The following is a 16,163-nucleotide window of genomic DNA, read 5'->3' as shown; positions in this document are numbered from 1 at the left end:
TCTTTTTTTTTTCCTGTTTAGCCTCCGGTAACCACCGTTTAGATAATACTTCAGAGGATGAATGAGGATGATATGTATGAGTGTGAATGAAGTGTAGTCTTGTACATTCTCAGTTCGACCATACCTGAGATGTGTGGTTAATTGAAACCCAACCACCAAAGAACACCAGTATCCACAATCTAGTATTCAAGTCCATGTAAAAATAGCTGGCTTTACTAGGACTTGAACGCTGGAACTCTCGACTTCCAAAAAACCTACACTGCAAAAAACTTACCGGCAAAACCTACACTGTTGATTTAAAAAAAGTTTTTTTTTACAAAAACAAACATTTAGGATGCATATTTCAGTGAATGCACGATTCTATAAAATAATACGATTGATTATGTACTTAGCAATGTCAGCACCTGTAGTAATAGAAATAGATCAACTCCAGATAACTCACATTAACTAAATTAAGGGTTATAAAAGTCAGTCTAATAAGAATAAAACATTCTTTATAATGAAAGGAGTGTTACAATATTCCAATATTCAATTAAAAATCATTCGAAGTATAAATTTATAAATAAACTACAAATAAATACACCGACAGTGTAATAGAAAAAAAATTCAATTATTAAACACGTGTGATCTTAGTCAACTTTCATGAAACTAGAAGAATAAAGTATTAGGATTCAGAGGAGACAACATAATCTATCCCCATAAGACTAAAAATCTATAAAACTATTAATAATGCAAAAATGATGTGTATTATTATTATTATTATTATTATTACAACAAAATAACTTTTAATCAGCATAACAAATCATTGAACATAAACTTTAGTAATCTGATTCAACTACATCTAATTGAATCTAACAGTACTCAATTACTTACCAACAACTTGTACTCTTGCATCTGCAGAGAAAAGAACAGAACCTGATGTTGAAATGCCCAAACAAGAATATAAACCAGCATCATGGTGTTGAACATTATTTATATAAAGGATTCCATCATGTGAATAGAAGTCATTTGGCAAAGCAGCATTATCATTTCTAACCCATTTAATGAGTATTTTTTCATCATTTGCTGAAACAATAAGCAGTTATTAACATAATCAAATTATATTAATGCACTATGAAAATAAAGCATCTTTTTTTTTTTAAATTACTTTCAAATTATTTGTTAAGAACTTACATTTTGATCAATAGAAATGTAATTTACAAAATATATTAAAAAACACATGACAGTGACAAGATTAGGCAAGCAGCTAGAATGAAATAAATAATATTCTTTGATATATTTTCCTAATTGGTGCTATTTTCACACTATACAATTGAATACTATATATTGTTTAATATTCTCTACAAATGAATTAGTATAATGGGTTACCCTTAATTTTCAACCTGTATACCAACGATCATTTTTGAACTCTACATCTACCGAGCCCCCTCCATGGTTTCCAAAATGGGCTCCAACACCTCCAGGACATGACCTGGACTGGCAAACGTGGGTGACTTTAAACCAGCTTCAAACTGGGGTTGCACCAACCAGAATTAACCGTGCTAGATGGCGTCAAATAGAGCCTAACGACCTGAACTGAGAGTGCGGTGAGATTCAGGACTCTGAACATCTCCTAAAATGCACCCTCTGCCCAACCAAATGCACACTAGAAGATCTGTGGCAAGGAAATGCTTCTGGTGTTTCAGTGGCACAATACTGGTCGCAGAGGTTTTAATGTCTCATCGCTCGGACACGAATAAGTAAAGTAAGTAAGTATAATGGGTAAAAAAAAAACTTAAGTTCTTGCAACCTTGCTTTCCTACTACATTTGTTTGAAATGGTAGTGAATATTTAAAATTTGGATATGAAAAAATGTACATACTGTACAGTAAAAATAAAACATCTCTCCTTTAGATTTCTTGAAATTAACTAATTTTTTTCTATTTATTTTCTGATATATAATTAAAAATCATAAACTCAAAAAACCACTAAGTCATGATCAGCATTTCCATTGCACACTGTAGATCATAGACCTGATCCGATTTTCCAGCACTTCCTCGGATATTCTCTTTTCATCCTTCCTAATGGAGCACAGTTGAGAGTTTGGGAATTCTTGAATCCTCCATTCTTCCTACATGTTCCTTTCATCGCTTTCTATAATTTGTTATTACATCAATTATGGAAGTAATACTGAAGTCTCTTCTAATATCCCCCATTAGGTAGTCTATCTCTTCTCATTAAGGCATCCTTAAGAAATTTATTTCTGTGGCCTGTATACAGGTTAATTCATTTTTCTTTAAAACCTAAGTATCACACCATAATAGATACAATGGTTGTCTTTTATGCTATAGCACAGTTCTTTCAGAATATTTTTCCTTAAATTTTGTTTACAATCCCACAAACACTTCTAAATATATTAGTTTTATTTGAATATCTTCAACCATAACAAAAGGAGAATACATCCCAATAGTTAAAAAGAATTTACCTATTCAAGGGTAATGTTATTAAGTATAATTTTCAATCTTACTGGTCTTGCTTCTATGAACATCCTAATTCTACTCTTCACAATAGGGATTTAACAATTGTAACCAGCTGCCAACATGATTATTTTAAAAATACTATACTGCAAAATTCATCTTTGCTGTCACTTACGATAACCATGTTATCATCAATTAACAAATGATTTAGATAATAGTCATCAGCAAAATGTACACTAAGTGGTATTTATTGTTTCCATCTAATAATCAACTCAAATATAAATTAAATAAAGCAGTGATAACAAATGCACTTGTCTTAAATCTTAATTACCATGTAAAATCGTATTCCCTTTGGCCATCCTAATAACAGTGCTATTATATAAACTTTTATTAATGATAATCAAGTACAGTGGTACGCCATACATTTCCTAAACTATTTGTACCACTGAAAGTGAAAATAAAAATTAACTCAAATTTTAAACATCATGGACTTCCAAAGTCATTAAAAATGATACCATAAAATTAATTACAAGATTTTATTATTTTTAATTATTAGGCCAAGATAATATATTAATAAAGTACCATTATGTTATACAGAATGTTGGAAGTGGTTGTATAATTGATGACATAGGAAAGATAGTCTCTAAGCTAAGGACTTCATATAATTCTCTTGGCAAAATATATAGATAACAATAATATTAATACTAAAAATAACTGTTCATCTTAATTAAGAATATATGGCAACCTCACTTTCTTAAACCAGTTAATACCAACCTACAAGACCTTAACTATTCTAAGTTTACAATAAGTAGACTGATATGAACTTATACATAAAAAAAAAACAGTTAGTCAGGAAACAAAATATTGTAAATAAAATATTAAAAATTAAAATTAGAATCTTTAAAGCTTATGTAATTTAAAAGATGTTTGAACTCTTATTAAAATTTCAATTAATATTCTCAAGAATAAGCAACCGAGCCGGGCTAAATCAACAGTCAGAATACTATCTGGTTTTTATCCCATAATGAACTTCATCGAAATGAAATTATTTTTTTGGAGCTCTCATCAAGTAGATTAATGAATTTTAGAAAAAACTAAATTCATTTTTTAACTAGTTTAATATGTAGAAATGAACAGGAGTTCAAACAAAGCATCATCTGTTTGGTCACATAATACACTTACTAGTCTAGTATGCATATTTCTTTATTAAATCTTATTTTAGTATGATATACTAGAAACAACAGTAGAATTTATAAGTAACCTTGGGGATTAATAGCATGTCAAATTAACTTCAATGTATGGTACACTGGACCATACTTAAACATCATAAATACATAATATGACAATATTACATACTATAGTCTGAAATTAGATTCCTTAAGTACAAAAATATTACTTTGCAGATCAATAAAAAGATTTTAAAAAGAAACAAAAAAACTGCAACTACAAACCTCTTAATGTGCATCGAATTTGAGCCCGACCTCCAGCTGGGATTTTAAAATCTGTGTTATCTATTTCAAGTTTAGAATTAGGATTATATCCTTCACCACCTGAAGGAATATCACCACGCGTCGGTAGAGGATCAAGATCATTAGAAATCATTAACTGTATCTGCTCTTCCACTGGGCCAGCAGCATTGGTGGCAACACATGTATAACTGCCTTCATCCTTAGCTGTTACAGAACTTATTTCATAGATAGCACTTTGTGGAGTACCAGCTGAAAGACTGACACTGTAAAAAAATTTAATTTAATTTCCATTAAACCACTTAAGTCTTTAAAATTTGCATTAAATTTATGACAGTAAATTTTTTTCTGATTTTCATTAGTAACATTAAACATTTAAACTAATTTATAAAAATGTGTAGGTGTAAATAATCTTTAAATCCCCTGTATATAGAGCACCTGACTCATGCCATATTTCATTCACAAAAATGACAGAGCAATTTTCAAAAACAAGTACCCAATGGCAGTCTTATTAAGGAAACTGAGAAGCAAAATTGTTTTCTGTACCCTTCTTGTGTGGGGAAAATAAGATGTATTTCGGCAAACCAAACCCACTGAAATACAAATGATATTCAGCCCTACAAGCAACACTTTCACTCTGTTTATCATAGAGATTGAATATCAGAGACAGCAGCAGCGCTGACTGGTGACTCATGCATACAGTTGTTTGTATCAACCATCAGAAAGACCAGGACAGACAATGGCAAGAAACAAATTAATCCACATCTTCTGTTCTGAAATAGCATGTTACATATACTGCTTCAATTCAACAAGAAAAAATAAAAATTATATATATATTTTATTTTTTTTTAAATCAATTCTTTTATGAACCATACTCCTCTGTACCAATACAATTTAATTTATATTTAACAGATCAAGATAAGTACAGAATAATTGAAATAGGATTACTTACCTTATTTCATTACATAAGCAGAAGCACTTTCACAAACTTAATTCGCATCATCAGCTGCATTAAATTTATATATATATATATATATATATATATATATATATATATATATATTCCAATAAACATCAAACTCACTATAATATCATTATCACTTATTCATTTATATTTTATGTTAAAATATCTTTTAAACCAAACAAATTCTATTAAAATCTTTTAAATTAAATTTCATTTAAAGCTTATACAAAATTTAAAAAGCTTTTATTTAAATTAAAAATTTTTAATTATAAATCAAAACAATATGTAAAATATAAAAAAATTGTTTAAATATTATAAAGATTAATTAAAATTGATATTAAAGTTAATTTAAAATTAAGTTAAAAAATTAAAATGTAACAATTTTTGACACACGTGCACAATCTTTGAAGGTAACACATACACAATGATATTTTAATGTGAACTAGATACGTTGAAGATATTTTTGTAGTTTATAATTTAGTGATAAATGACGAACATTTAATAATCTTGAATAATTTAAACCAATACTATAATGATTTGAAATTTACATTTGAAACTGATAACGATAAAGAAATAAATTATTTAGAGGTTAGTATTGAGTTTGGTAAAAATAATCAATGTATAACTTCGGTATATAGGAAACCCACATCTAACAAAACCACTATACATAGAGAGCTTCAAACCACACATGGTCACATAAGATTGAGTACTTATACAAATACGGTAAATAGAGCAATTAATTATATGAAACATAATGTAAATAAAAATGAATTAAATATTATAAAACAGATTACTATATATAATGGTTATGATAGTAGAGTGGTAGATAATATTTATAATAAACAAATGGTAAAAATTAAAAATAACACTAATTTTAACAAAAGAAATAAAATTGACAATGTATATTTAAAATATGTATATACTAATAAAATAGTTCAACACATTACAAAGGTTTATGATAATAAGTTTAAACCTGCATACCAAATGAATAACCACATAATAAACACCTAACAACAAGTAATAAATATAATAATTCTTCTTATGTATACAATTTGGGTGGTATTTATAAAATTGAATATAATCATTGTGACCACATTCATATTATATTGGTAAAACCACTAGATCTTTTAAAACCAGATTCACAGAACATTTTAAAAGTTATAAAAAAGGTAACCTGGGTTTTTTGAATGTATAAGATCAGTTGATTAAAAATAAGCACACAATATAAATCAGATATTCAGACAAACTTAAAATACTAGATATTAAAACTGCAATATGAATTTGAATAGTAGGGTTTTGACATTTTGTCTTATACACAGACATTAATATAATATTGGCTGGCCAAACCACACAAATATTCATTCTTTTTTAACATATTTATTATTTTAACTTTTAGTTAATATTTTTATTATTTTACGCATTTTTATATTGGAATTTTTAACTTTAATTTTCAATTTTGATTTTAAATGTTAAATTTAAAAGGAAAAAATCGTTTAATTTTAACGTTTATATCCAAAGTTTTAACAGTTTTTTTTTTGTTGTATTTATAAAGATTTTATTTTGTTAATGATATGTATTTATAATATGTAATTTTATATCAACAATTAAAAGATTGGATCAACTGAAGATGCAAGAATATCGTGAAAGTACTCTTGTGTATGTATATATATATATTTATATATATAATGATATAAGGTAAGTGTCATCCTACCTAATTTAATTTTATTCTGTACTTGGTAGATCAAGTTATTTATTAATATAAATATATCCAGTTATTTATTATTATAATATATATATATATATATATATATATTATATATGTAATATGTATGTATACACTACTCCATACCAGGTAATGCATACATACAAAGAATCAAATCTGTGAAATCAATAAATTAGTTATATAAGAATTAAAATCTGTCAATATCATTTTAAACACTGCTTCTTCCTTCACTCTTCCATCCCTCCTACCAAATATTTCTATTTTTTTTTTTGGTTTAGATATCTTTAAACTACATTTTAAATAACTAGTTGTATTCCTTACACTTCTGCTTCAAACATTTTCTAATAGTTTCCTTATAATAATTATTTTAACCAAAGTTCATAATTTTCTCCAGTTTATGCTGAAATTTTAGATTTTTAAGTACATATTTCATAAGTTATGATTAATTTCTTAACATTATTGTTCTGTTTTGATGTCGATTAAACACTGACTAAAAATTTTATTTAGTGTTGCAGGTAACATAAATTATATTTAAAAAAAAAAGAAATGCAATTTCATCAATTTTAATTTTTCATTAAAATAAAGAATAATTGGTGTATTATGTAAGAGAAATATTATTGTAATATTATTATTACAATAATTAGATATGACAAATTTATGATCAGTAACAGGTTATGTAGCAAATGAAAATGAAATACTGAACACAAAAAGTGATTAAATCAGAGAAAAATTATTGCCGATGTAGCAGTAACTTTGTCTGCAAAGTATAGGTGCCACAATGAATCTTGAAGCTTGGACTACAACTAGTCTGGTGCCAGTTACCCAAACTGAAAACATTTAGTTTAAGTTTAGTATTCACGCCTAGAAACAAACTGGTTTCATGTAAATACAAATTACTTTTCATGCAAATTGCTTTCAAGCATATTTTATATTACTGGATATTATGGATTGATTACTTTTAAATATTTAACTGTTTATAGTTTATAAATGATTACATATTTTGCCATAAAAAGAAATGTAAGGTATATTTTTAATATTATAAGTATTATAATTATACAAAATTTAAATGATAAATTAACTAACATTATAATTGTCTGATATATATAAATATAGTATATAATCTATGGTGATTTTATTTATCGTAAAAATAAACATGTAGATGCCAAATATTATAACTCAGGAAATGACTCATCTTTCTTAGAATCATATCAAGAAACAATATTGCTATATTGTCTGCTATGTGCACACATAGTTTTCAAACACAGCCAGGCCAATGTAAAATGAAATAATTGTCCATAGAACTACGTTACTAAATGCTTGAATATAATCCAATTAACAGTTGTCCTCTATTTGTTGATTCTGTAAGAGCATTTATGCAAATTCAGTTTCTTTTTATTTGAATTTTGATTGAGAAAAGGAAGTTACATTTTATAATTGGTTGTGTATTTTAAGTGTTTTATAATTATAAGTGAACTTAAGTCTACCATAAAAAACAAGAAACAAAAACGGTAGGCCTAGGAAATAAGAAGTAGTGGGTATGAGTTATGAAACAAGAAGGTGATCGATTGATTTCTGAAATCGGAAGAGGAAGAAAAACACCTGATTCACATTAAAAAATGTGAAGAACAGCAGATGCGTGTGGTGTGTTGTGATCCCAAGACCAAAGAATGAGAAAAGAGCAAAAGCATTTAGTAAAAAAATTAGTCAAAAATCTGGTGAAGACATTTTTTCTACTACAATAAAATACAAACCCCATGAAAAGCCTGCAATGGAACTAGATGACTGACAAGTGTATGGTGAGACAAACTGTAAAGAAATTTCACAAATTCATAAACAACTGCTGACGATGAAAAATATGAAATTAGCTTTTAAATATGCCTCTGATTATTCACAAAAAGTGATGAGTTTGAGAAAAATAATAAAAGAATTGGGCTTTAGGTGGCGAAAAACCAAAAATAACAAGAATCTCACTGAGCGACGTGACATAAGGTTTAAGCGTAGTGAGTATCCAATTGCCGTAAAATAATTAATTACAAAATTTATTACACCACAAATAAATTGTGGTGTAGCAATTTAGATGATGGGCTGAAAGTTCATATTTCAAAAGCTAGCAGGCTTATTATTATAGGGCACATCAGAGGAGAAATGGTTTTTAAATCAAACGCCTTAGTAACTCGGTTAGCAAGTTTAAAAAGTGATTATTATAGAGGTAAAATGAAAGTAGAAAATTACTTAAAATGACAGAAGAGATATATTAATTCCAAACCTTTTTGATAATTCTGTGGTAATTTCTGACAACATACTGCTGCTTATTATAATGCTGCTTAAAAAAAATCACCAATTTCCAATTCAAGAAAAGAAGATATGATAAAAGTGGTTGTACAAGATTCTGTTTCTCATTCTTCCTTGATACTGAAACCACAGTTGTATGAACTGTTAAAAGTAAACAGGAAAAAGTTTGCAGACTACATGTTTGATGAACTTTTACAAAAAAAAAAGGACATGACATTCCCAGACTACCTGCATACCATATGGATTCAAATCCTATCGAGTTGGTTTGGTTAGAAGTAACAGCATACATAGCTAATCAAAACGTAACTTTTGATGTCAAAGATGTTCAAAGGCTATGTGAAAATAAAATGTCTGATCTGATTGGATGGTGTATTGTGATAAATTAAGGAAACAAAAGCTGAATATATGCTACAAAAAAACATTATTGACAATACGATGGAATCATTTATTAGTTCTTTACAAAGAAATAGTAAGAGTGACAGTGATGATTACGATGATGATTCTGATGGCATCAACCTAGGAAATTTTAATATTTCTTGTGAAGTGGATGACATTCAACCTCTTTAATTACAATAGTTTTTTCGTATTTTGTTCTAATATTTAAAAACAATTAATTTCTGCTGTAATTTCCAATTTCATTAGTTGGTATATTTAATTGTTATATTACTTTATCTTTCGAATATCTGTTTGAAAATAAAATGGAACACCAGCACTCAATGAAGGCAATATATTTTGATTTGCATGTTATATCACTTTATGTGTAGCCCTACTATCATATAATTTCCAGCTTTACATAAGCACTTCTGTAATTCTTGTCACATTTGCCATTATGAAAAATGCATAACAACATATTTTTTTGTAGAAAACAATCTGATGTTAATTAAAAATTTGTCAGTGACCCAATTAAATTTGAATAGCTTTTATACATATATCAAATTAAATTAAAAAATATTAGCTAATACAGTGAGTGATTAAAATTTCAAGAAGCTGTGTTCTGTGATCCAGTACTAACATCAGAATACAGCTGTCGCTGCTGTGGCACCTAGCATCAAGATTGGTTGCACCACCTGTACATTATCTTTATTCATCCATCATGTATCCTATTATCAAGTTCCATTATTACTTATATACAATTCTAAATATTCAACTTAGCTGTAGAGGATACTGACTTATATTTGTTAACTAGATTTAAGAATTAAAATCATCACATACTCAGTAATAAATTTTTAAAAAGAAACCTGCAATTTATATTATTATTAAAAATAACATAGAAGCTATTTATTTTAAGCTATTAATGTAAGTTTTACTCTTAAATAAATATTTTTTTTTTAGATCCACCTTCTCCTTGAAGCTATAAACATTCATTTAATTTATAATGTACACATTAAAAATATTTTAATTTAAAAATGTTGCTCTTCCATAATTAAAATATTTATGCATATTTTTTTTAATAACCACCTACTAAAATTTTTTTAATTAACATATTTTTTTTGAGTGCACGAGTGTCACTATCAGCCACGGACACAAGATTACTACAGTAAGCAATTTAGCCAAACAACATCAAACTTAAAAATTTAGATAGAAGCAATACAAAATAATTAAAATCAACCATTTAAACCAGGCTTAAAAATTAAATAACACTACTATAAAACAAGCAAATAGGTTGTAATTCACATCTCCTTATTTGACCTATTCGGTATGTATACCAATAAAATTTAAATACAGAATACTACAGAATTATACTCTGGCAGTTAGATATCTTCCACTAATTGATGAATTTTTCTGACACAATAGCTTCTTGTTTTTCTGTCAAACTTTAAATAAATGGTAGAAGCTTTGAATTCTATCAAGAAATTTCTTAACTTAATAACAATTTCATACTTATAGAAATGATGTAAACTAAAAACAGTGAAATACCACTTACAACAGTATATAGATAGAATTAAACAGAGTTCACAAGTAACTCATGGAAAAAATGCACACACTTGATCTGGACATGTTGAAGATTTCATTGCTATTGCCATGTTAAAATAGGAATATGAATTTACATTTTGTGGTTGATAACTTAATAAATATTACAGTGTAATTCATTGTTTGCTCTTAAGGCTGCAAATCATTTAAAAATAATTTTATTTATGTAATATTAAAGGATCAATATTTCTAATGAAAATTTTATATGGTTATAAAAAATTATTACAAAAATAAATGAACTCAGAAATAATTTAATTTGTGGCTAGTTTAATGGTTTCTTTTAGTTAATTTGTTTTACTTAAAGTTATTGTGTCAGAAAAATTACACCAATTAGTGAAGATATCTAAATGCCAGCAAGTATTCAAAGCCTTATTATTATACTTTGAGGAACAGTGACTTTGATCAGACTGCATCAAAGATTGCTTTTATCCATTTATGACATCACAGTTCTGAAAATACAAGATTAGTGTTAAAAGAATTAGTATTTTGATAATCAAGTAGTAAGGTATGATATATTAGCACATCATTTCATCACATCTTGCACACACATTTTTCTGCACACACAATGGAATATTTACAGCAGAGAGAAGACATTAAAATGATTGCCTGAAGGCTACAAATAAAAAGTAGTAATCAATCCTTAAAAGTAAATTAAGAAAGTAAAATTTTTTAAAAATTTGGAGACAAGAAAGAAACTGAAAAGAAAAAGATTGAAAATGAATGAAAAATATTATGAAAATAAAATGAACCTAACTAGGATGAATGAAAGAAAGTACTCTAAACCAACGACAGAGGGAAAAAGTGCGAAAAAATCATTATTGGGAAACTGTAAGAAAAGAAACTGAATAAAATTGTTGTGAATTCACTATAACTAGAAAATCCATCTTAGGATGGACAACATGGCGATTTATAAAGAAGAAATGAACACCAAAACTAACGGCTGTATCACAAAGGAAAAGATTAAGGAATGATAATTAATGAAGATGAAAATTACCGTAACAATAAAAGAGAGCAAGCTGACAAATGGTAAGTATGGATGTATTAGACTGAGACAGAAAAAAGACATGCGGGTGAGGACAGCAAGGAAGGAAAACAAATAAGAGAAGAAGTGAAGACCACGGATAGGATCAAAGATAATCTAAAAGAACTACAGGATAAGGATGCAAAGAATAAAAAAAATTGAATAACTGATCTTTGAACTGAGATAAGGGTGAAATAAACAAATTTCTGCAACAAAAACAATCTCATTAAGTGAGCATGATCTCATTAAAAATTTATAAAATATGAATGTTTGCATAATTTTACATGGATCACATTATGACAATAACGATCCATACATATACAAGGTCGGATCAATAAGTAACTATTTAGTTTGAAGACAGGTGGTATTGCTGAGGAAAGTTGGCAATACTTCAAGTATCAAATGACACCATACAAAATTTCAGACCAATTCATAGGTTAGTTTTTATTTGACAGCCATTTGTATTAAACATATTTGGTATTTTTCGATACAATGGAAAAAGAACAATAATTATCTGTAATTTGCTTTTTATTTTTGGATGGAACAATGTGCAAAGAAAAAAGAAAACATGGATTCTGTCTATAGGGACTCTTCACCATCTATGAAAACTGAGATATTGGTTTAACGAATTTAAAAGTGGCTGTACACCTGTTTTTGATGAGGAGCACCCAAGTCGCCCAACAGATGTGGTTACTGAGTAAACTGTAGAAAGATCCATGATGTGATTTTTGCTGATCGCCAAACGAAAGTATGCAGAGTAACAGAGGCCATAGGTGTGTTATACGAATGGCAATAAACATTTTACATGATAAGTTAAGAATGAGAAATTCTTAACGGCCCGATCGGCACTGCAATTGCTCACTTCAGACAAGCAGATATGGCTGTCAACTTCAAAGCAGTGTTTGGATTTCTTTAAGTGAAATCTGCAGGAGGTTTTACGTTAAGTTGTCACCACTGATGAAACCTGGATCCATTACTGTATGCCACAGACCAACAGGCAATAAAAAAAATGGGGTTTTTCAGGCGAATCTGCTCCAAAGAAGGCCAATCTTGTTGGCCAGAAAGGTCATGACTACGATTTTTTGGGATGCAAAGGAAATAATCCATATAGACTTTCTGGAAAACAAAAGCACAATCACAGGGAAGTAATACAGTGAATTGTTGGGCCAATTCAACAAAAACTGAAACAGAAACGGCCTCACTTGGCAAGAAAAAAGTGCTGTTTCATCACAACACATCAACTCACTCATCTGAAATCATCGCGGCCAAATTGCAGGAAGTGGAGTAAGAATTCCACTGGTACTTGCTCGACCTGGCTCCCTGTGTCTTTTTACTGTTCCCGAACATGAAAACATGGTTCGCGGTAAAAAAATTTGGGTCGAACAATCAGGTCATCATGGAGAAAAGCCTATTTTGAAGATTTTTACAAATCATACTTTTTAGAGGGTTTAAAAAAATGCCAGGGATATTGGGAAAGGTGTGTCCTCCTAAAAGGAGATTTGTTGAAAAACAAATGAGAATTTTTCTGAAATAATTGTATTTTCATTCCTAACACGAGTTACTTATTGATCCACCCTCGTATAAGTTAAACTCCTTCAAGCAAATCACATTCTTTTAAAATCTGAAATTTCAAAATGATTTTTAATTTACATTAAAGTAAAACGTATAATATTTAAGGGCACAATAAATCTAAATTTGTTTGGAGATTTAAAATCAATACGCATTTAAGAGCGAAGGCATCACTACAATTGAATGAACACAAACTAATCTGCAACAAAAATGAAGCATCAGCTTATATTTAATTTACAAACTAAACTTTTTTAACATGAACTGACAACTTACCCATAACCAGCACCAGGTTGGTGTTTCTGCCAAATTACAGAAGGATCTGGATAACCTGATGCTCTACATTCCATTCTAACCCTTTGGCCAGGGCTTACAATGATAGGTCCAGGTGGTGAAAGACGAATAACAGGTAATGTATGAACCTCAACATTTGCAACAGCTGATACTTTTCCAGCTTCATTCTCTACATTACACATATACTGTCCTTTATCAGCAAAGGTAACTGATGTCATTCTGAAAAACACAAAATAAACCGGTATTATGTCACAATAATCTTGATTTAAAAGACCTCATACATTTTTATTTTATTATTGCTATTCTAAAAGGTTACACATTGAAATTACCTTGAATTTCATATTTCATAATTCAAAATTTTATAAATTTCAATGTTTGAAGGATGAATTTTAAACACAAATGAATTAAAAATAATTTGTTCTTTATTTGAACATATTCATAAATCCATTTAATCTATTTTTATGTTTAAATTGGCATTTATCAATGAACTTATAAACTATTTTTTAACCAGTTCCACTTACTGTGGATTTTAATCAAATAGATTCTTTTATTTTATATTTTGGGATCTTTGGAGAATATAGTTTTTCCCACTATTAATCCCACTTTGATCAGTTTTCTTTTTTTTCTGTGGTATGGATACATATACAAGGGATAATCAGTCATCAACAAGATATATATATATATATATATATATACTATTTATTAATTTTTTTTACTTAACAATTAAGAAATACAGAGGTTGAAGAGAGTTATTTAATTTATAAAATTAAGGATAAATATAAATTAATAAATTGTTATATAGATTGCAAACACAGTGAAATTCTATATAATGTTATGTAACCAAAAAACTAAACTATTTGTTTGGAATTAGGTTCACAAATACAACAAAGTCACAAAGACACAAATACAACAAAGTGGTCGCTAAACATACTGCTTTAATGTAATTTTGGTTGAAAAATATCATAAGCTGGTATTGTAAAACATACTCATGATGAATTAAGTCATTTATAGGTGGTACTAGGCACATAATTGTAACTCCATTTCTAAATTCCTACATGATGACTTTGCAATACTAAGTATCTCTCAGAAAGCATTACTTTGAAAAATAAAAGAATATGAAGAAAGATGAAATACCACTACTCAAAATTATATTAAACAAACTAATACCCACTGGATTCCTGAAGTACACTGGATATAGTGGACATTAATCTGGGTTCAGCTGGTTGAAGTATCAATATTCTCAGGACTCCTCAAAAGGAATACAATATCAGAGGGCTGTTCTCTAATAATAAGAAAATTATTTATATCGTTGACAATGCGCCATTTAAAAATAGCTAACAATAACAGCCAACATATGGAATCAGTAGAAGGTGATACTAATTCATAAGAGTTAAGGATGTTAAAATAAGAAATAATATTAATGTTAAAAAAGACAAAGTGCAACATACAATGAACTTAATTAAGATTAAGATACAAGGTACGTTTTTAAAGTACTTTTGAATTTGTCACCTGTAAGTATGATATAAACAGACAGCACTTGTGTATAGCTTGAGTTATTTCAATTAACAGTCAGCTGATGGTAATAATAGTTTAGTCATTTTGTTGTACATTGTTTATAATCATACATTTATGAGTGCTATAATTTGTGATCCTGCTAAGTGTGAACTACAATGAGAAATTTGATTTTTGATGGCAAAAAAATAATTCTACAGCTGTCTTACTTTAATTTAATTAATCTTATTTTATTTTTGAGAAGGACAAACAAACATCCATGATGAAGAATGTAGTAGTGGCCAGTTGTTTGTAACAACATATGATTTTACTGAAAAAGATTTGAGTACACCAGCATTTCACTGTGATACAATTGTTTTTGATATTTCCTGATGTTTCAAGATCTTTGATTTATGAAGTATTGAATGAAAAATTGGACTATAAAAAAATAGTTTACCAGATGGGTGCTAAAGATATTAACTCATGCACGTGTGCACAGAAAAATGTCTTGCTGCAGCACATAAATTTTTTCAGAAAAAATGAAGGTGATGGAATTGCTTAATCACATTGTTATTATCAGAGATGAAACCTGGATTTCTTATGCATATGTAGAGACAAAGCATCAGTCGATGAAACAGTAGCACTCACCACCTACTAGACTGAAAAAGTTCAAACAAGAATGTTCAGTAAAAAAGTATATGGTATTGTTTTTTGAGATAAAAAGCTACCTTACTTGTCAAATTTAATGATATGGAATTACTGTGAATCCTATATGCATTGCGAAACGTTAAAAATATCTTAGAAGAGCTATAACACAAACAACATGGAATAACTACCAGTGAGATTTTATTTTGCATGAAAATGCCCAGCAGCTTACAGTGGCTTGCATCACAAAGTTAGCCAATAAACACGAATTGAA

General features: G+C 28.5%; 1 protein-coding gene across 15 annotated transcripts in view; it reads right to left on the bottom strand.

The window, feature by feature from the left end:
* The window catches only part of trol (terribly reduced optic lobes), a 1,106,314-nt gene that overhangs the window by 117,901 nt on the left and 972,250 nt on the right, over nucleotides 1-16,163 (bottom strand). For all 15 annotated transcript variants that reach the window (XM_075355875.1, XM_075355878.1, XM_075355883.1 and 12 more), the window contains 3 exons: nucleotides 13,736-13,972; nucleotides 3,908-4,188; nucleotides 874-1,065 (listed from right to left, as the gene is read on the bottom strand). In XM_075355875.1, coding sequence (XP_075211990.1) covers nucleotides 874-1,065; nucleotides 3,908-4,188; nucleotides 13,736-13,972 — 710 coding nt within the window. The remainder of the gene's footprint in view (nucleotides 1-873; nucleotides 1,066-3,907; nucleotides 4,189-13,735; nucleotides 13,973-16,163) is intronic.

This window comes from Lycorma delicatula, chromosome 2 (assembly GCF_047948215.1).
Source record: "Lycorma delicatula isolate Av1 chromosome 2, ASM4794821v1, whole genome shotgun sequence".
Lineage (NCBI taxonomy): Eukaryota > Metazoa > Arthropoda > Insecta > Hemiptera > Fulgoridae > Lycorma > Lycorma delicatula.
This window is presented reverse-complemented; position numbering and strand designations above follow the sequence as displayed.